The sequence below is a fragment of the Odontesthes bonariensis genome, chromosome 10 (assembly GCF_027942865.1).
Source record: "Odontesthes bonariensis isolate fOdoBon6 chromosome 10, fOdoBon6.hap1, whole genome shotgun sequence".
NCBI classification, from domain to species: Eukaryota; Metazoa; Chordata; class Actinopteri; order Atheriniformes; family Atherinopsidae; genus Odontesthes; species Odontesthes bonariensis.
Genome location: NC_134515.1, coordinates 437,179 through 460,428, shown reverse-complemented (window position 1 = coordinate 460,428; position 23,250 = coordinate 437,179). Strand labels below are relative to the sequence as shown.

General features: G+C 41.5%; 2 protein-coding genes across 4 annotated transcripts in view; one reads left to right on the top strand and one right to left on the bottom strand.

Moving 5' to 3' along the window:
- Positions 1 to 6,680, bottom strand: part of irak1 (interleukin-1 receptor-associated kinase 1) — a 53,522-nt gene extending 46,842 nt beyond the window's left edge. For both annotated transcript variants that reach the window (XR_012770472.1, XM_075475870.1), the window contains exons 1-4: positions 6,376 to 6,680; positions 4,941 to 5,108; positions 4,738 to 4,863; positions 4,544 to 4,632 (exon numbers count right to left, since the gene is read on the bottom strand). Coding sequence is in view for 1 of the 2 variants with exons in the window: in XM_075475870.1 (XP_075331985.1) it covers positions 4,544 to 4,632; positions 4,738 to 4,863; positions 4,941 to 5,108; positions 6,376 to 6,487 (495 nt within the window). In the remaining variant the exon portion in view is untranslated. The remainder of the gene's footprint in view (positions 1 to 4,543; positions 4,633 to 4,737; positions 4,864 to 4,940; positions 5,109 to 6,375) is intronic.
- A 1,383-nt stretch (positions 6,681 to 8,063) lies between these two features.
- The window catches only part of mecp2 (methyl CpG binding protein 2), a 31,569-nt gene continuing 16,382 nt past the window's right edge, over positions 8,064 to 23,250 (top strand). For both annotated transcript variants that reach the window (XM_075475868.1, XM_075475867.1), the window contains exon 1: positions 8,064 to 8,167. In XM_075475868.1, the coding sequence (XP_075331983.1) occupies positions 8,136 to 8,167 (32 nt within the window). In that variant the 5' untranslated portion in view covers positions 8,064 to 8,135. The remainder of the gene's footprint in view (positions 8,168 to 23,250) is intronic.

Sequence of the window (23,250 nt, the reverse complement as noted above, 5' to 3'; positions counted from 1 at the left end):
GATGATTGAGTTATTATTGATGATTGAGTTATTATAGATGATTGAGTTATTATTGAGTTATTGATTATTGTGTTATTATTGATGATTGAGTTATTATTGATGATTGAGTTATTGATGATTGAGTTATTATTGATGATTGAGTTATTATTGAGTTATTGATGATTGAGTTATTATTGATGATTGAGTTATTATTGAGTTATTGATTATTGTGTTATTATTGATGATTGAGTTATTATTGATGATTGAGTTATTGATTATTGTGTTATTATTGATGATTGAGTTATTATTGAGTTATTGATGATTGAGTTATTATTGATGATTGAGTTATTATAGATGATTGAGTTATTATTGAGTTATTGATGATTGAGTTATTATTGATGATTGAGTAATTATTGATGATTGAGTTATTATTGATGATTGAGTAATTATTGATGATTGAGTTATTATTGATGATTGAGTTATTATTGAGTTATTGATGATTGAGTTATTATTGAGTTATTGATGATTGAGTTATTATTGATGATTGAGTTATTATAGATGATTGAGTTATTATTGATGATTGAGTTATTATTGATGATTGAGTTATTATTGAGTTATTGATGATTGAGTTATTATTGATGATTGAGTTATTATAGATGATTGAGTTATTATTGATGATTGAGTTATTATAGATGATTGAGTTATTATTGATGATTGAGTTATTATTGAGTTATTGATGATTGAGTTATTGATGATTGAGTTATTATTGATGATTGAGTTATTATTGATGATTGAGTTATTATTGAGTTATTGATGATTGAGTTATAATTGAGTTATTGATGATTGAGTTATTATTGAGTTATTGATGATTGAGTTATTATTGATGATTGTGTTATTATTGATGATTGAGTTATTATTGATGATTGAGTTATTATAGATGATTGAGTTATTATTGAGTTATTGATTATTGTGTTATTATTGATGATTGAGTTATTATTGATGATTGAGTTATTGATGATTGAGTTATTATTGATGATTGAGTTATTATTGAGTTATTGATGATTGAGTTATTATTGATGATTGAGTTATTATTGAGTTATTGATGATTGAGTTATTATAGATGATTGAGTTATTATTGATGATTGAGTTATTATAGATGATTGAGTTATTATTGAGTTATTGATTATTGTGTTATTATTGATGATTGAGTTATTATTGATGATTGAGTTATTGATGATTGAGTTATTATTGATGATTGAGTTATTATTGAGTTATTGATGATTGAGTTATTATTGATGATTGAGTTATTATTGAGTTATTGATTATTGTGTTATTATTGATGATTGAGTTATTATTGATGATTGAGTTATTGATTATTGTGTTATTATTGATGATTGAGTTATTATTGAGTTATTGATGATTGAGTTATTATTGATGATTGAGTTATTATAGATGATTGAGTTATTATTGAGTTATTGATGATTGAGTTATTATTGATGATTGAGTAATTATTGATGATTGAGTTATTATTGATGATTGAGTTATTATTGAGTTATTGATGATTGAGTTATTATTGAGTTATTGATGATTGAGTTATTATTGATGATTGAGTTATTATAGATGATTGAGTTATTATTGATGATTGAGTTATTATTGATGATTGAGTTATTATTGAGTTATTGATGATTGAGTTATTATTGATGATTGAGTTATTATAGATGATTGAGTTATTATTGATGATTGAGTTATTATTGATGATTGAGTTATTATTGATGATTGAGTTATTATTGAGTTATTGATGATTGAGTTATTATTGATGATTGAGTTATTATTGATGATTGAGTTATTATTGAGTTATTGATGATTGAGTTATTATTGAGTTATTGATGATTGAGTTATTATAGATGATTGAGTTATTATTGATGATTGAGTTATTATTGATGATTGAGTTATTATAGATGATTGAGTTATTATTGATGATTGAGTTATTATAGATGATTGAGTTATTATTGATGATTGAGTTATTATTGAGTTATTGATGATTGAGTTATTATTGAGTTATTATTGATGATTGAGTTATTATTGAGTTATTATAGATGATTGAGTTATTATTGATGATTGAGTTATTATTGATGATTGAGTTATTATTGAGTTATTGATGATTGAGTTATTATTGATGATTGAGTTATTATTGAGTTATTGATGATTGAGTTATTATTGATGATTGAGTTATTATTGAGTTATTGATGATTGAGTTATTATTGATGATTGAGTTATTATTGATGATTGAGTTATTATTGAGTTATTATTGATGATTGAGTTATTATAGATGATTGAGTTATTATTGATGATTGAGTTATTATTGATGATTGAGTTATTATTGAGTTATTGATGATTGAGTTATTATTGATGATTGAGTTATTATAGATGATTGAGTTATTATTGATGATTGAGTTATTATTGATGATTGAGTTATTATTGAGTTATTATAGATGATTGAGTTATTATTGAGTTATTATTGATGATTGAGTTATTATAGATGATTGAGTTATTATAGATGATTGAGTTATTATTGATGATTGAGTTATTATTGATGATTGAGTTATTATTGAGTTATTATAGATGATTGAGTTATTATTGAGTTATTATTGATGATTGAGTTATTATAGATGATTGAGTTATTATTGATGATTGAGTTATTATTGATGATTGAGTTATTATTGAGTTATTATAGATGATTGAGTTATTATTGAGTTATTATTGATGATTGAGTTATTATAGATGATTGAGTTATTATAGATGATTGAGTTATTATTGAGTTATTGATGATTGAGTTATTATTGATGATTGAGTTATTATTGAGTTATTGATGATTGAGTTATTATTGATGATTGAGTTATTATTGATGATTGAGTTATTATTGATGATTGAGTTATTGATGATTGAGTTATTATAGATGATTGAGTTATTATAGATGATTGAGTTATTATTGAGTTATTATAGATGATTGAGTTATTATTGATGATTGAGTTATTATAGATGATTGAGTTATTATTGAGTTATTATAGATGATTGAGTTATTATTGATGATTGAGTTATTATTGAGTTATTATAGATGATTGAGTTATTATTGATGATTGAGTTATTATTGAGTTATTATAGATGATTGAGTTATTATTGATGATTGAGTTATTATTGAGTTATTATAGATGATTGAGTTATTATTGAGTTATTATAGATGATTGAGTTATTATTGAGTTATTATAGATGATTGAGTTATTATTGATGATTGAGTTATTATAGATGATTGAGTTATTATTGATGATTGAGTTATTATAGATGATTGAGTTATTATAGATGATTGAGTTATTGAGTTATTATTGATGATTGAGTTATTATTGATGATTGAGTTATTATTGAGTTATTATAGATGATTGAGTTATTATTGAGTTATTATAGATGATTGAGTTATTATAGATGATTGAGTTATTATAGATGATTGAGTTATTATTGATGATTGAGTTATTATTGATGATTGAGTTATTATAGATGATTGAGTTATTATTGATGATTGAGTTATTATAGATGATTGAGTTATTATTGAGTTATTGATGATTGAGTTATTATTGATGATTGAGTTATTATAGATGATTGAGTTATTATTGATGATTGAGTTAATATAGATGATTGAGTTATTATTGAGTTATTGATGATTGAGTTATTATAGATGATTGAGTTATTATTGAGTTATTATAGATGATTGAGTTATTATTGATGATTGAGTTATTATAGATGATTGAGTTATTATTGAGTTATTATAGATGATTGAGTTATTATTGATGATTGAGTTATTATTGAGTTATTGATGATTGAGTTATTATTGATGATTGAGTTATTATTGATGATTGAGTTATTATAGATGATTGAGTTATTATAGATGATTGAGTTATTATTGAGTTATTATAGATGATTGAGTTATTATAGATGATTGAGTTATTATAGATGATTGAGTTATTATTGAGTTATTGATGATTGAGTTATTATTGATGATTGAGTTATTATTGATGATTGAGTTATTATTGATGATTGAGTTATTGATGATTGAGTTATTATTGATGATTGAGTTATTATTGAGTTATTATTGATGATTGAGTTATTATTGATGATTGAGTTATTATTGAGTTATTGATGATTGAGTTATTATTGATGATTGAGTTATTATTGAGTTATTGATGATTGAGTTATTATAGATGATTGAGTTATTATTGAGTTATTGATGATTGAGTTATTATTGATGATTGAGTTATTATTGAGTTATTATTGATGATTGAGTTATTATTGAGTTATTATTGATGATTGAGTTATTATTGATGATTGAGTTATTATTGATGATTGAGTTATTATTGAGTTATTGATGATTGAGTTATTATTGATGATTGAGTTATTATTGATGATTGAGTTATTATTGAGTTATAGATGATTGAGTTATTATTGAGTTATTGATGATTGAGTTATTATTGATGATTGAGTTATTATTGAGTTATTATTGATGATTGATCTTTACCTGCCGCTGGTCCTCAGAGAACAGGTCGGTTGGGGGGCGGGCCGGTCCAGGAAGAGGTCTTCCTCCGCCTTTGCCGTCTGAACACTCAGCTGCAGGTGAAGAACAGAGATGACGTCATCACCATCACTGACCAATCAGCTGGTTTCTTAGTGATCAGTCAGTCACTGATGATCCCAAAGCTGATCAGACGTTACCTGTGGGCGGAGCTTGAGGTGGCGGAACGGTGGAATGGCGAGAATCAGGAGGGGGAGGGGGAGAAGGAGGAAGAGGAGGAGGAAGAGGAGGAAGAGGAGGAGGGGGAGGGTTCAAACTCGGCGTCCCTGCAGACAGAAAGACGGACATCTGAGCATTAAGCAGTTCCTCTGGGTCAGAGGTCAGAGGTCAGGGGGGCACTCACAGCCCAGGATGACATCACGCGGCCTGAACAGCTGCAGAGACTCCAACAGGTCGATCAGCTCCCCGACCCGCCCGTTCCTGGTTCCCCATTGGTTCATCACGCTGTCGGTCCGCCTCTCCTTCCTCTCAGCCAATCGCAGGGCGGTCTGGTCTTTGAGGACCTCGGAGGCTGCAGAGTTATGGGGGGGCATTAAAGCAGCAGTTACCCCGGTTACCCCAGTTACCCCGGTCCCACAGACCCGGTTACCCCGGTTACCCCGGTCCCACAGATCCAGTTACCCCGGTTACCCCGGTCCCACAGATCCAGTTACCCCGGTTACCCCGGTCCCACAGATCCAGTTACCCCGGTTACCCCGGTCCCACAGATCCAGTTACCCCGGTTACCCCGGTCCCACAGATCCAGTTACCCCGGTTACCCCGGTCCCACAGACCCGGTTACCCCGGTCCCACAGATCCGGTTACCCCGGTCCCACAGACCCGGTTACCCCGGTCCCACAGATCCAGTTACCCCGGTTACCCCGGTCCCACAGACCCGGTTACCCCGGTCCCACAGACCCGGTTACCCCGGTCCCACAGATCCGGTTACCCCGGTTACCCCGGTTCCACAGATCCGGTTACCCCGGTCCCACAGATCCGGTTACCCCGGTCCCACAGACCCGGTTACCCCGGTCCCACAGATCCGGTTACCCCGGTTACCCCGGTCCCACAGATCCAGTTACCCCGGTCCCACAGATCCGGTTACCCCGGTCCCACAGATCCAGTTACCCCGGTTACCCCGGTCCCACAGATCCAGTTACCCCGGTTACCCCGGTCCCACAGACCCGGTTACCCCGGTTACCCCGGTCCCACAGATCCAGTTACCCCGGTCCCACAGATCCGGTTACCCCGGTCCCACAGATCCAGTTACCCCGGTCCCACAGATCCAGTTACCCCGGTCCCACAGACCCGGTTACCCCGGTTACCCCGGTCCCACAGATCCGGTTAACCCGGTCCCACAGACCCGGTTACCCCGGTCCCACAGATCCGGTTACCCCGGTCCCACAGACCCGGTTACCCCGGTTACCCCGGTCCCACAGATCCGGTTACCCCGGTCCCACAGACCCGGTTACCCCGGTTACCCCGGTCCCACAGATCCGGTTACCCCGGTCCCACAGACCCGGTTACCCCGGTTACCCCGGTCCCACAGATCCGGTTACCCCGGTCCCACAGACCCGGTTACCCCGGTTACCCCCACATCTTTTTAAATAAACCGAACTGTTCCGCACCGTGACGTCACAGAACCCGTCAGCAGGTGTGACCCACCGCTGGACACACGCCACTGATGACGTCATATCGTCCAGTTGCGTAAAAACAAACCTCCCCGGTGTTAGCCGCTAGCCGCTAGCAGCTAGCCACTGGCAGCTAGCACACAGTCTGAGTTCTGGTCCCTGACTCACCGAAGCGGGTCCAGTCCAGGTCCGACAGCCCGTCCATGACTCGGCAGAACTCCCAGAGGACGGAGGAGGGCAGGTTGTAGAGGAACTGTTCCCGCAGGTCTGCTCCCGACATGTTTCTACCGGAATCACCCGAGCCGAGCTACGAGCCGAGCCGAACCGAGTCGAACCGAGCTCCGAACTTATCAAACAGCTGGACCCGGACCAACCAGACCCACAGAACACAACAGAACCACCTGCAATCAGCCCGATAAAACTTCCCAAACTGTTTCAGCCACTTCCGCCCGCGGAGTCAATGTGCACCACGTATTCAGGTCCACTTCCGGTTCCACGGACAAAATAAAAGCTTCCGCCAAGGATCCGAACCCAGGTCCAAGTGTTTAAATATAAACAAATAAAAATAAATACTGCTGATAAACTCTCTGAAACTTACCCGGAATATATCAAAACTTTAATGAGTTAACTATCCAGTGTCAGCTTTAGACAAAGTTTCACTTCCGGTCCTCCACTTCCTGTTGACGTTTGTTCAGCTGAAGTGGTTTTTTTAAACTTGATTTAGATAGATAGATAGATAGATAGATAGATAGATAGATAGATAGATAGATAGATAGATAGATAGATACTTTATTCATTTATTTATTTATTTTTTTACCACAAACCAACTGTCAGTTGGACCAACAGTTTTCTTGTTTTCTCAGTTTTCTTTTACGGGTCAAAAATGACCCATACGACAATCTTTGTCCCCTGGTGGTGTACAGCCCACATGGAAACATAAACAAAAATAAAGTGTGACTTTTTCTAATGATGGGGTCCCTTTAGGAAAAGTCATAAAACTTCAAGTTGGAAAAAGATAGTTTAAGGTATTTTTTCCACTGCTAAACCTGGTCGTGGGTCACTTTTCACCCGCAGGACAACAGGAGGGATAACAGAAGTAATTTAGAACATTTGTGACAATGAGAAAGAAAACATGATAAATCTGTGACTGTAACACATAAAAAACAGGTAGGAGTTCTTCTTACTGTCGGTGCAGTAAAACCTGCAGAGGAAGCAGCCAATCACAGCTCTGAAGCTGTTTATTTGTTTTGTTTTCAACAGTCTGATTCAGGATTTCATTATTTGTTTGCAGATCATAAAGTTCTGAGTTCACAGATATTTTCTAATGAATTATTTTTGGAAAATTAATAAGAAAGAAAGATAGATAAATCCGTTATTCATCCCAATTTGGGAAATTGTTGTGTTGCAGCAGCATAAAGTAAAAGATATGAAAACAATTAAAGTAAAAACAAGCAAATAGAAAAGAATAAAATAAATAAAATAAACATTCGCTATATACAAATCTACAGTATTTTTATTTTTTTTCTTTGTTATTGTTTTTTAGGAGAGAAACCCTTCCAGCCTGAGGGGAGGTGGATTATAATTGTTTGTATTGTTTTTTTCTTTCACTAACTTGTATAATTTGAATTCTGTCGGTGTGATTAATGAGTTTCCTGTAAATTCATTTGATTGATTATTGATCAGGATTTGTGCACGAGCAGCAGCAGACTGTTGGTTTCTTATTTTTGCAGAGCGGCCCTGAACGCCTCGGCTTCAGCGTCACTGGGTTCACCTCTCGCGAGATTACGCCGCCCTGCATGGCGGTGTGGGGCCGGTGACCGAATGTCTCGCGGTGTTTGGGAACTGACGGAGGGGGCGGGGTGCAGCGGGAGGGAGCAGAGATGTTTGGAGGCTTTTTTTTTAATATAAAATTATTTATTTAAATAAAAATGGCCGCCGTGGAGAGCGGAGAGGAGATACTGTAAGTGAATTTTACATTTCTTCCTCTGTTAAAGCGCCGCAGGTGCCGCCGCCTCCGACGCCCGCGAGCCTTTTCCGTTGTGCGTGTTTATCGAAGTCAAAGTGCGTTGATATTTACCCCCGTCTGTCTCCGCGGAGCGGGGTTAGTGGGAATACGTCACCAACTTGCTGCTAAGTCTGTGCTTTAGCTGTAGCTTTAGCCCGCTCCCTGCGCACCGCCGGGCCGCGCCACTTCAGCACAACTCCCGGGGAAGCGAGGCCGGAGGCCGGCGGAGGGGCGGCCGCCACCACCGGAGCCCCGGCGGCCGGCGGCCCCGTTTCCGCCCGCCTCCCTCACACAGGCTGTCAGCTAACGGGCTGCTAGCTGCTAGCTGCCCAGCAAACACACACACAGCTTAACGGTACCCCGGGTTAACGCTGCAGCCTCCCACAGTTAGCACAGTGTTAGCACAGAGTTAGCACAGTGTTAGCACAGTGTTATCCTGCCGGAGTGCCGCCGAGCACACGGTGCATGTGAGGGAGTGTGTCAGAGCAGCAGTAAACTTCCTGTTTCCTCACCTCCACCTGCAGCTTCAGCACCGGAAACACAACAAAACACCTGAGCGCGTCCACCTGGCCCCAGAGAGCCAGAACCAGAACCAGAACCAGGCCTTTAGAACACATGGGAGAACCAGAACCAGGCCTTTAGAACACATGAGAGAACCAGAACCAGGCCTTTAGAACACATGAGAGAACCAGAACCAGGCCCTTAGAACACATGAGAGAACCAGAACCAGGCCTTTAGAACACATGGGAGAACCAGAACCAGGCCCTTAGAACACATGGGAGAGCCAGAACCAGAACCAGGCCTTTAGAACACATGGGAGAGCCAGAACCAGAACCAGGCCTTTAGAACACATGGGAGAACCAGAACCAGGCCCTTAGAACACATGGGAGAGCCAGAACCAGAACCAGGCCTTTAGAACACATGAGAGAACCAGAACCAGAACCAGGCCCTTAGAACACATGGGAGAGCCAGAACCAGAACCAGAACCAGGCCTTTAGAACACATGAGAGAACCAGAACCAGGCCTTTAGAACACATGGGAGAGCCAGAACCAGAACCAGGCCTTTAGAACACATGAGAGAACCAGAACCAGGCCTTAGAACACATGGGAGAGCCAGAACCAGAACCAGGCCCTTAGAACACATGGGAGAGCCAGAACCAGGCCTTTAGAACACATGAGAGAACCAGAACCAGGCCTTTAGAACACATGAGAGAACTAGAACCAGGCCTTTAGAACACATGGGAGAACCAGATCCATGCCTTTACAACACATGAGAGAACCAGAACCAGGCCTTTAGAACACATGAGAGAACCAGAACCAGAGAACCTTTAGAACACATGAGACAACCAGAACCAGGCCTTAGAACACATGAGAGAACCAGAACCAGGCCTTTAGAACACATGAGAGAACCAGAACCAGGCCTTTAGAACACATGAGAGAACCAGAACCAGGCCTTTAGAACACATGAGAGAACTAGAACCAGGCCTTTAGAACACATGAGACAACCAGAACCACAGAACCTTTAGAACACATGAGACAACCAGAACCACAGAACCTTTAGAACACATGAGACAACCAGAACCAGGCCTTAGAACACATGAGAGAACCAGAACCAGGCCTTTAGAACACATGAGAGAACCAGAACCAGGCCTTTAGAACACATGAGAGAACCAGAACCAGAACCAGGCCCTTAGAACACATGGGAGAGCCAGAACCAGAACCAGAACCAGGCCTTTAGAACACATGAGAGAACCAGAACCAGGCCTTTAGAACACATGGGAGAGCCAGAACCAGAACCAGGCCTTTAGAACACATGAGAGAACCAGAACCAGGCCTTAGAACACATGGGAGAGCCAGAACCAGAACCAGGCCCTTAGAACACATGGGAGAGCCAGAACCAGGCCTTTAGAACACATGAGAGAACCAGAACCAGGCCTTTAGAACACATGAGAGAACTAGAACCAGGCCTTTAGAACACATGGGAGAACCAGATCCATGCCTTTACAACACATGAGAGAACCAGAACCAGGCCTTTAGAACACATGAGAGAACCAGAACCAGGCCTTTAGAACACATGAGAGAACTAGAACCAGGCCTTTAGAACACATGGGAGAACCAGATCCATGCCTTTACAACACATGAGAGAACCAGAACCAGGCCTTTAGAACACATGAGAGAACCAGAACCAGAGAACCTTTAGAACACATGAGACAACCAGAACCAGGCCTTAGAACACATGAGAGAACCAGAACCAGGCCTTTAGAACACATGAGAGAACCAGAACCAGGCCTTTAGAACACATGAGAGAACCAGAACCAGGCCTTTAGAACACATGAGAGAACTAGAACCAGGCCTTTAGAACACATGAGACAACCAGAACCACAGAACCTTTAGAACACATGAGACAACCAGAACCAGGCCTTAGAACACATGAGAGAACCAGAACCAGGCCTTTAGAACACATGAGAGAACCAGAACCAGGCCTTTAGAACACATGAGAGAACCAGAACCAGAGAACCTTTAGAACACATGAGAGAACCAGAACCAGGCCTTAGAACACATGAGAGAACCAGAACCAGAGAACCTTTAGAACACATGAGAGAACCAGAACCAGGCCTTTAGAACACATGAGAGAACCAGAACCAGGCCTTTTGAACACATGGGAGAACCAGAACCAGGCCTTAGAACACATGAGAGAACCAGAACCAGGCCTTTAGAACACATGAGAGAACCAGAACCAGGCCTTAGAACACATGAGAGAACCAGAACCAGGCCTTTAGAACACATGAGAAAACCAGAACCAGGCCTTTAGAACACATGAGAGAACCAGAACCAGGCCTTTAGAACACATGGGAGAACCAGAACCAGGCCTTAGAACACATGAGAGAACCAAAACCAGGCCTTTAGAACACATGAGAGAATCAGAACCAGGCCTTTAGAACACATGGGAGAACCAGAACCAGGCCTTAGAACACATGAGAGAACCAAAACCAGGCCTTTAGAACACATGAGAGAATCAGAACCAGGCCTTTAGAACACATGAGAGAACGAGAACCAGGCCTTAGAACACATGAGAGAACCAGAACCAGAGAACCTTTAGAACATATGAGAGAACCAGAACCAGGCCTTTAGAACACATGAGAAAACCAGAACCAGGCCTTTAGAACACATGAGAGAACGAGAACCAGGCCTTTAGAACACATGAGAGAACCAGAACCAGGCCTTTAGAACACATGAGAAAACCAGAACCAGGCCTTTAGAACACATGAGAGAACGAGAACCAGGCCTTTAGAACACATGAGAGAACCAGAACCAGGCCTTAGAACACATGAGAGAACCAGAACCAGAGAACCTTTAGAACATATGAGAGAACCAGAACCAGGCCTTTGGAACACATGAGAGAACCAGAACCAGGTCTTTAGAACACATGAGAGAACCAGAACCAGGCCTTAGAACACCTGAGAGAACCAGAACCAGGCCTTTAGAACACATGAGAGAACCAGAACCAGGCCTTTAGAACACATGAGAGAACCAGAACCAGGCCTTTAGAACACATGAGAGAATCAGAACCAGGCCTTAGAACACATGAGAGAACCAGAACCAGGCCTTTAGAACACATGAGAGAACCAGAACCAGGCCTTACAACACATGGGAGAACCAGAACCGGCCTTAGAACACATGAGAGAATCAGAACCAGGCCTTTAGAACACATGAGAGAATCAGAACCAGGCCTTTAGAACACATGAGAGAACGAGAACCAGGCCTTAGAACACATGAGAGAACCAGAGAACCTTTAGAACACATGAGAGAACCAGAACCAGGCCTTAGAACACATGAGAGAACCAGAACCAGGCCTTTAGAACACATGAGAAAACCAGAACCAGGCCTTTAGAACACATGGGAGAACCAGAACCAGGCCTTAGAACACATGAGAGAATCAGAACCAGGCCTTTAGAACACATGAGAGAACCAGAACCAGGCCTTTAGAACACATGAGAGAACCAGAACCAGGCCTTACAACACATGGGAGAACCAGAACCGGCCTTAGAACACATGAGAGAATCAGAACCAGGCCTTTAGAACACATGAGAGAATCAGAACCAGAGAACCTTTAGAACACATGAGAGAACCAGAACCAGGCCTTTAGAACACATGAGAGAACCAGAACCAGGCCTTAGAACACATGAGAGAACCAGAACCAGGCCTTTAGAACACATGGGAGAACGAGAACCAGGCCTTAGAACACATGAGAGAACCAGAACCAGAGAACCTTTAGAACACATGAGAGAACCAGAACCAGGCCTTAGAACACATGAGAGAACCAGAACCAGGCCTTTAGAACACATGAGAAAACCAGAACCAGGCCTTTAGAACACATGGGAGAACCAGAACCAGGCCTTAGAACACATGAGAGAATCAGAACCAGGCCTTTAGAACACATGAGAGAACCAGAACCAGGCCTTAGAACACATGAGAGAACCAGAACCAGGCCTTAGAACACATGGGAGAACCAGAACCAGGCCTTTAGAACACATGGGAGAACCAGAACCAGGCCTTAGAACACATGAGAGAACCAGAACCAGGCCTTTAGAACACATGAGAGAACCAGAACCAGGCCTTAGAACACATGAGAGAACCAGAACCAGGCCTTTAGAACACATGGGAGAACCAGAACCAGGCCTTAGAACAAATGGGAGAACCAGAACCAGGCCTTAGAACACATGAAAGAACCAGAACCAGGCCTTTAGAACACATGAGAGAACCAGAACCAGGCCTTTAGAACACATGAGAGAACCAGAACCAGGCCTTTAGAACACATGAGAGAACCAGAACCAGGCCTTTTGAACACATGGGAGAACCAGAACCAGGCCTTAGAACACATGAGAGAACCAGAACCAGGCCTTTAGAACACATGGGAGAACCAGAACCAGGCCTTTTGAACCCATGGGAGAACCAGAACCAGGCCTTTAGAACACATGGGAGAACCAGAACCAGGCCTTTAGAACACATGAGAGAACCAGAACCAGAGAACCTTTAGAACACATAGGAGAACCAGAACCGGCCTTAGAACACGAGAGAATCAGAACCAGGCCTTAGAACACATGAGAGAATCAGAACCAGGCCTTTAGAACACATGAGAGAACCAGAACCAGGCCTTAGAACACATGAGAGAACCAGAACCAGGCCTTAGAACACATGAGAGTATCAGAACCAGGCCTTTAGAACACATGAGAGAACCAGAACCAGGCCTTTAGAACACATGAGAGAACCAGAACCACGCCTTTAGAACACATGAGAGAACCAGAACCAGGCCTTAGAACACATGAGAGAACCAGAACCAGGCCTTTAGAACACATGAGAGAACCAGAACCAGGCCTTTAGAACACATGAGAGAACCAGAACCAGGCCTTTAGAACACATGAGAGAACCAGAACCAGGCCTTAGAACACATGAGAGAACCAGAACCAGGCCTTTAGAACACATGAGAGAATCAGAACAAGGCCTTTACAACACATGGGCGAACCAGAACCAGGCCTTTAGAACACATGAGAGAACCAGAACCAGGCCTTTAAAACACATGAGAGAACCAGAACCAGGCCTTAGAACACATGAGAGAACCAGAACCAGGCCTTTAGAACACATGAGAGAACCAGAACCTGGTCTTTAACTCTGGTCTGTGATTCTGGTCTTTAACTCTGGTCTGTGATTCTGGTCTTTAACTCTGGTCTGTGATTCTGGTCTTTAACTCTGGTCTGTGATTCTGGTCTGTGATTCTGGTCTTTAACTCTGGTCTGTGATTCTGGTCTTTAACTCTGGTCTGTGATTCTGGTCTTTAACTCTGGTCTGTAATTCTGGTCTGTGATTCTGGTCTTTAACTCTGGTCTGTGATTCTGGTCTTTAACTCTGGTCTGTGATTCTGGTCTTTAACTCTGGTCTGTGATTCTGGTCTTTAACTCTGGTCTGTGATTCTGGTCTGTGATTCTGGTCTTTAACTCTGGTCTGTGATTCTGGTCTGTGATTCTGGTCTTTAACTCTGGTCTGTGATTCTGGTCTGTGATTCTGGTCTTTAACTCTGGTCTGTGATTCTGGTCTTTAACTCTGGTCTGTGATTCTGGTCTGTGATTCTGGTCTTTAACTCTGGTCTGTGATTCTGGTCTTTAACTCTGGTCTGTGATTCTGGTCTTTAACTCTGGTCTGTGATTCTGGTCTGTGATTCTGGTCTTTAACTCTGGTCTGTGATTCTGGTCTTTAACTCTGGTCTGTAATTCTGGTCTGTGATTCTGGTCTTTAACTCTGGTCTGTGATTCTGGTCTTTAACTCTGGTCTGTGATTCTGGTCTTTAACTCTGGTCTGTGATTCTGGTCTTTAACTCTGGTCTGTGATTCTGGTCTGTGATTCTGGTCTTTAACTCTGGTCTGTGATTCTGGTCTGTGATTCTGGTCTGTGATTCTGGTCTTTAACTCTGGTCTGTGATTCTGGTCTGTGATTCTGGTCTGTGATTCTGGTCTGAGATTCTGGTCTGTGATTCTGGTCTTTAACTCTGGTCTGTTATTCTGGTCTTTAACTCTGGTCTGTGATTCTGGTCTGAGATTCTGGTCTGTGATTCTGGTCTTTAACTCTGGTCTGTGATTCTGGTCTGTGATTCTGGTCTTTAACTCTGGTCTTTAACTCTGGTCTGTGATTCTGGTCTTTAACTCTGGTCTGTGATTCTGGTCTTTAACTCTGGTCTTTAACTCTGGTCTGTGATTCTGGTCTGTGATTCTGGTCTTTAACTCTGGTCTGTGATTCTGGTCTGTGATTCTGGTCTGTGATTCTGGTCTTTAACTCTGGTCTGTGATTCTGGTCTGAGATTCTGGTCTGTGATTCTGGTCTTTAACTCTGGTCTGTTATTCTGGTCTTTAACTCTGGTCTGTGATTCTGGTCTGAGATTCTGGTCTGTGATTCTGGTCTTTAACTCTGGTCTGTGATTCTGGTCTTTAACTCTGGTCTTTAACTCTGGTCTGTGATTCTGGTCTTTAACTCTGGTCTTTAACTCTGGTCTGTGATTCTGGTCTGTGATTCTGGTCTGTGATTCTGGTCTTTAACTCTGGTCTGTGATTCTGGTCTTTAACTCTGGTCTTTAACTCTGGTCTGTGATTCTGGTCTTTAACTCTGGTCTTTAACTCTGGTCTGTGATTCTGGTCTGTGATTCTGGTCTTTAACTCTGGTCTGTGATTCTGGTCTTTAACTCTGGTCTGTGATTCTGGTCTGTGATTCTGGTCTTTAACTCTGGTCTGTGATTCTGGTCTTTAACTCTGGTCTGTGATTCTGGTCTTTAACTCTGGTCTGTGATTCTGGTCTTTAACTCTGGTCTGTGATTCTGGTCTTTTACTCTGGTCTGTGATTCTGGTCTGTGATTCTGGTCTGTGATTCTGGTCTTTAACGCTGGTCTGTGATTCTGGTCTGTGATTCTGGTCTGTGATTCTGGTCTTTAACTCTGGTCTGTGATTCTGGTCTGTGATTCTGGTCTTTAACTCTGGTCTGTGATTCTGGTCTGTGATTCTGGTCTTTAACTCTGGTCTGTGATTCTGGTCTTTAACTCTGGTCTGTGATTCTGGTCTGTGATTCTGGTCTGTGAATCTGGTCTTTAACTCTGGTCTGTGAATCTGGTCTTTAACTCTGGTCTGTGATTCTGGTCTGTGATTCTGGTCTTTAACTCTGGTCTGTGATTCTGGTCTTTAACTCTGGTCTGTGATTCTGGTCTGTGATTCTGGTCTTTAACTCTGGTCTGTGATTCTGGTCTTTAACTCTGGTCTGTGATTCTGGTCTTTAACTCTGGTCTGTGATTCTGGTCTTTAACTCTGGTCTGTGATTCTGGTCTTTAACTCTGGTCTTTAACTCTGGTCTGTGATTCTGGTCTTTAACTCTGGTCTTTAACTCTGGTCTGTGATTCTGGTCTTTAACTCTGGTCTGTGATTCTGGTCTTTAACGCTGGTCTGTGATTCTGGTCTTTAACTCTCGTCTGTGATTCTGGTCTTTAACTCTGGTCTTTAACTCTGGTCTGTGATTCTGGTCTGTGATTCTGGTCTTTAACTCTGGTCTGTGATTCTGGTCTTTAACTCTGGTCTGTGATTCTGGTCTGTGATTCTGGTCTGTGATTCTGGTCTGTGATTCTGGTTTGTGATTCTGGTCTTTAACTCTGGTCTGTGATTCTGGTCTGTGATTCTGGTCTTTAACTCTGGTCTGTGATTCTGGTCTTTAACTCTGGTCTGTGATTCTGGTTTGTGATTCTGGTCTTTAACTCTGGTCTGTGATTCTGGTCTTTAACTCTGGTCTGTGATTCTGGTCTGTGATTCTGGTCTTTAACTCTGGTCTGTGATTCTGGTCTTTAACTCTGGTCTGTGATTCTGGTCTTTAACTCTGGTCTGTGATTCTGGTCTTTTACTCTGGTCTGTGATTCTGGTCTGTGATTCTGGTCTTTAACGCTGGTCTGTGATTCTGGTCTGTGATTCTGGTCTGTGATTCTGGTCTTTAACTCTGGTCTGTGATTCTGGTCTGTGATTCTGGTCTTTAACTCTGGTCTGTGATTCTGGTCTGTGATTCTGGTCTTTAACTCTGGTCTGTGATTCTGGTCTGTGATTCTGGTCTTTAACTCTGGTCTGTGATTCTGGTCTGTGAATCTGGTCTTTAACTCTGGTCTGTGAATCTGGTCTTTAACTCTGGTCTGTGATTCTGGTCTGTGATTCTGGTCTTTAACTCTGGTCTGTGATTCTGGTCTGTGATTCTGGTCTTTAACTCTGGTCTGTGATTCTGGTCTGTGATTCTGGTCTTTAACTCTGGTCTTTAACTCTGGTCTGTGATTCTGGTCTTTAACTCTGGTCTGTGATTCTGGTCTTTAACTCTGGTCTGTGATTCTGGTCTTTAACTCTGGTCTTTAACTCTGGTCTGTGATTCTGGTCTTTAACTCTGGTCTTTAACTCTGGTCTGTGATTCTGGTCTTTAACTCTCGTCTGTGATTCTGGTCTTTAACTCTGGTCTGTGATTCTGGTCTTTAACTCTGGTCTGTGATTCTGGTCTTTAACTCTGGTCTGTGATTCTGGTCTTTAACGCTGGTCTGTGATTCTGGTCTGTGATTCTGGTCTTTAACTCTGGTCTGTGATTCTGGTCTTTAACTCTGGTCTGTGATTCTGGTCTTTAACTCTGGTCTGTGATTCTGGTCTTTAACTCTGGTCTGTGATTCTGGTCTGTGATTCTGGTCTGTGATTCTGGTGTTTAACTCTGGTCTGTGATTCTGGTCTGTGATTCTGGTCTTTAACTCTGGTCTTTAACTCTGGTCTGTGATTCTGGTCTGTGATTCTGGTCTGTGATTCTGGTCTTTAACTCTGGTCTTTAACTCTGGTCTGTGATTCTGGTCTTTAACTCTGGTCTGTGATTCTGGTCTGTGATTCTGGTCTTTAACTCTGGTCTTTAACTCTGGTCTGTGATTCTGGTCTTTAACTCTGGTCTGTGATTCTGGTCTGTGATTCTGGTCTTTAACTCTGGTCTGTGATTCTGGTCTTTAACTCTGGTCTGTGATTCTGGTCTTTAACTCTGGTCTGTGATTCTGGTCTGTGATTCTGGTCTTTAACTCTGGTCTGTGATTCTGGTCTTTAACTCTGGTCTGTGATTCTGGTCTTTAACTCTGGTCTGTGATTCTGGTCTTTAACTCTGGTCTGTGATTCTGGTCTTTAACTCTGGTCTGTGATTCTGGTCTTTAACTCTGGTCTGTGATTCTGGTCTGAGATTCTGGTCTGTGATTCTGGTCTTTAACTCTGGTCTGTTATTCTGGTCTTTAACTCTGGTCTGTGATTCTGGTCTGAGATTCTGGTCTGTGATTCTGGTCTTTAACTCTGGTCTGTGATTCTGGTCTGTGATTCTGGTCTGTGATTCTGGTCTTTAACTCTGGTCTGTGATTCTGGTCTTTAACTCTGGTCTGTGATTCTGGTCTTTAACTCAGGTCTGTGATTCTGGTCTTTAACTCTGGTCTGTGATTCTGGTCTTTAACTCTGGTCTGTGATTCTGGTCTGTGATTCTGGTCTGTGATTCTGGTCTTTAACTCTGGTCTGTGATTCTGGTCTTTAACTCTGGTCTGTGATTCTGGTCTGTGATTCTGGTCTTTAACTCTGGTCTGTGATTCTGGTCTTTAACTCTGGTCTGTGATTCTGGTCTTTAACTCTGGTCTGTGATTCTGGTCTTTAACTCTGGTCTGTGATTCTGGTCTGTGATTCTGGTCTTTAACTCTGTTCTGTGATTCTGGTCTGTAATTCTGGTCTGTGATTCTGGTCTTTAACTCTGGTCTGTGATTCTGGTCTGTGATTCTGGTCTTTAACTCTGTTCTGTGATTCTGGTCTGTAATTCTGGTCTGTGATTCTGGTCTTTAACTCTGTTCTGTGATTCTGGTCTGTGATTCTGGTCTGTGATTCTGGTCTTTAACTCTGGTCTGTGATTCTGGTCTTTAACTCTGGTCTGTGATTCTGGTCTGTGATTCTGGTCTTTAACTCTGGTCTGTGATTCTGGTCTTTTACTCTGGTCTGTGATTCTGGTCTTTAACTCTGGTCTGTGATTCTGGTCTTTAACTCTGGTCTGTGATTCTGGTCTGTGATTCTGGTCTTTAACTCTGGTCTGTGATTCTGGTCTGTGATTCTGGTCTGTGATTCTGGTCTTTAACGCTGGTCTGTGATTCTGGTCTGTGATTCTGGTCTTTAACTCTGGTCTCTGATTCTGGTCTGTGATTCTGGTCTTTAACTCTGGTCTGTGATTCTGGTCTGTGATTCTGGTCTTTAACTCTGGTCTGTGATTCTGGTCTTTAACTCTGGTCTGTGATTCTGGTCTTTAACTCTGGTCTGTGATTCTGGTCTGTGATTCTGGTCTTTAACTCTGGTCTGTGATTCTGGTCTGTGATTCTGGTCTGTGATTCTGATCTTTAACTCTGGTCTGTGATTCTGGTCTTTAACTCTGGTCTGTGATTCTGGTCTGTGATTCTGGTCTTTAACTCTGGTCTGTGATTCTGGTCTTTAACTCTGGTCTGTGATTCTGGTCTTTAACTCAGGTCTGTGATTCTGGTCTTTAACTCTGGTCTGTGATTCTGGTCTGTGATTCTGGTCTTTAACTCTGGTCTGTGATTCTGGTCTTTAACTCTGGTCTGTGATTCTGGTCTTTAACTCTGGTCTTTAACTCTGGTCTTTAACTCTGGTCTGTGATTCTGGTCTTTAACTCTGGTCTGTGATTCTGGTCTGTGATTCTGGTCTTTAACTCTGGTCTGTGATTCTGGTCTGTGATTCTGGTCTTTAACTCAGGTCTGTGATTCTGGTCTTTAACTCTGGTCTGTGATTCTGGTCTTTAACTCTGGTCTTTAACTCTGGTCTTTAACTCTGGTCTGTGATTCTGGTCTGTGATTCTGGTCTTTAACTCTGGTCTTTAACTCTGGTCTTTAACTCTGGTCTGTGATTCTGGTCTGTGATTCTGGTCTTTAACTCTGGTCTGTGATTCTGGTCTGTGATTCTGGTCTTTAACTCTGGTCTGTGATTCTGGTCTTTAACTCTGGTCTGTGATTCTGGTCTGTGATTCTGGTCTTTAACTCTGGTCTGTGATTCTGGTCTGTGATTCTGGTCTGTGATTCTGGTCTGTGATTCTGGTCTGTGATTCTGGTCTTTAACTCTGGTCTGTGATTCTGGTCTGTGATTCTGGTCTGTGATTCTGGTCTTTAACTCTGGTCTGTGATTCTGGTCTTTAACTCTGGTCTGTGATTCTGGTCTGTGATTCTGGTCTTTAACTCTGGTCTGTGATTCTGGTCTTTAACTCTGGTCTGTGATTCTGGTCTTTAACTCTGGTCTGTGATTCTGGTCTGTGATTCTGGTCTGTGATTCTGGTCTTTAACTCTGGTCTGTGATTCTGGTCTTTAACTCTGGTCTGTGATTCTGGTCTGTGATTCTGGTCTTTAACTCTGGTCTGTGATTCTGGTCTTTAACTCTGGTCTGTGATTCTGGTCTGTGATTCTGGTCTGTGATTCTGGTCTGTGATTCTGGTCTTTAACTCTGGTCTGTGATTCTGGTCTTTAACTCTGGTCTGTGATTCTGGTCTGTGATTCTGGTCTGTGATTCTGGTCTTTAACTCTGGTCTGTGATTCTGGTCTTTAACTCTGGTCTGTGATTCTGGTCTGTGATTCTGGTCTTTAACTCTGGTCTTTAACTCTGGTCTGTGATTCTGGTCTTTAACTCTGGTCTGTGATTCTGGTCTTTAACTCAGGTCTGTGATTCTGGTCTTTAACTCAGGTCTGTGATTCTGGTCTTTAACTCTGGTCTGTGATTCTGGTCTTTAACTCTGGTCTGTGATTCTGGTCTTTAACTCTGGTCTGTGATTCTGGTCTGTGATTCTGGTCTTTAACTCTGGTCTGTGATTCTGGTCTGTGATTCTGGTCTTTAACTCTGGTCTGTGATTCTGGTCTTTAACTCTGGTCTGTGATTCTGGTCTTTAACTCTGGTCTGTGATTCTGGTCTTTAACTCTGGTCTGTGATTCTGGTCTTTAACTCTGGTCTGTGATTCTGGTCTTTAACTCTGGTCTGTGATTCTGGTCTGTGATTCTGGTCTGTGATTCTGGTCTGTAACTCTGGTCTGTGATTCTGGTCTGTGATTCTGGTCTGTGATTCTGGTCTGTAATTCTGGTCTGTGATTCTGGTCTGTGATTCTGGTCTGTGATTCTGGTCTTTAACTCTGGTCTGTGATTCTGGTCTTTAACTCTGGTCTGTGATTCTGGTCTTTAACTCTGGTCTGTGATTCTGGTCTGTGATTCTGGTCTTTAACTCTGGTCTGTGATTCTGGTCTTTAACTCTGGTCTGTGATTCTGGTCTGTGATTCTGGTCTGTGATTCTGGTCTGTGATTCTGGTCTTTAACTCTTGTCTGTGATTCTGGTCTTTAACTCTGGTCTGTGATTCTGGTCTGTGATTCTGGTCTTTAACTCTGGTCTTTAGCTCTGGTCTGTGATTCTGGTCTGTGATTCTGGTCTTTAACTGAAAGGATGTGAGTGTATCTCAGGGTTTGGATAACATGAGAAGCGACACCAAGTCAATAATGGATGAAGCATTAGCTGTGCAGCACTTTCCTTAACAACGTTACAAAGTGTTTTACAAGAAGGGATCAGCTGAGTCAGGGCAGATGGACGTAAACAAAGGATTTCTGAAGGAAATGTCAGAGTTCCACCTGATGGAGGCTTGGATGGAGACGGTCCAAACCTGTAAAAGTATGAAGAAATGAGGCGGGAACAGAGCCGATGTTCTGCTGTTGACTTCATTTTTTCGAAACCGCCTACTACATACTACATACTGCATACTGCATACTGCATACTACATACTGCATTCTGCATACTGCATACTACATACTGCATACTGCATACTGCATACTGCATACTACATACTGCATACTGCATACTGCATACTACATACTACATACTGCATACTACATACTACATACTGCATACTGCATACTGCATACTACATACTGCATTCTGCATACTGCATACTACATACTACATACTGCATACTGCATACTTCATACTGCATACTGCATACTGCATACTACATACTGCATTCTGCATACTGCATACTGCATACTACATACTGCATTCTGCATACTGCATACTGCATACTGCATACTGCATACTGCATACTGGATACTACATACTGCATACTACATACTGCATTCTGCATACTGCATACTACATACTGCATACTGCATACTGCATACTACATACTGCATTCTGCATACTGCATACTACATACTGCATACTGCATACTACATACTGCATTCTGCATACTGCATACTACATACTACATATTGCATACTGCATACTGCATACTACATACTGCATTCTGCATACTGCATACTGCATACTACATACTGCATACTGCATACTGCATACTACATACTACATACTGCATACTGCATACTACATACTGCATTCTGCATACTGCATACTACATACTACATACTGCATACTACATACTGCATACTGCATACTGCATACTACATACTGCATTCTGCATACTGCATACTATATACTACATACTGCATACTGCATACTGCATACTACATACTGCATACTACATACTGCATACTGCATACTGCATACTACATACTGCATTCTGCATACTGCATACTACATACTACATACTGCATACTGCATATTACATACTGCATTCTGCATACTGCATACTACATACTACATACTGCATACTGCATACTACATACTGCATTCTACATTCTGCATACCGCATACCGCATACCGCATACTACATACTACATACTGCATACCGCATACCGCATACCGCATTCTACATACTGCATACCGCATACCGCATACCGCATACTACATACTGCATACCGCATACCGCATACCGCATACTACATTCTACATTCTGCATACCGCATACCGCATACTGCATACTGCATACTACATACCGCATACCGCATACTGCATACCGCATACTGCATTCTACATACCGCATACCGCATACCGCATACTGCATACTACATACCGCATACCGCATACCGCATACTGCATACTACATACTGCATACCGCATACCGCATACCGCATTCTACATACTGCATACCGCATACCGCATACCGCATTCTACATACTGCATACCGCATACCGCATACTACATACTGCATACCGCATACCGCATACCGCATTCTACATACTGCATACCGCATACCGCATACTACATACTGCATACCGCATACCGCATACCGCATACTACATACTGCATACCGCATACCGCATACCGCATTCTACATACTGCATTCTACATACTGCATACCACATACTGCATTCTACATACTGCATTCTACATACTGCATACCACATACTGCATACTGCATACTGCATACTGCATTCTACATACTGCATACTACATTCTGCATACCGCATTCTACATACTGCATACTACATACTGCATTCTGCCTACTGCATACTACATACTGCATACTCCATACTGCATACTACATACTACATACTGCAT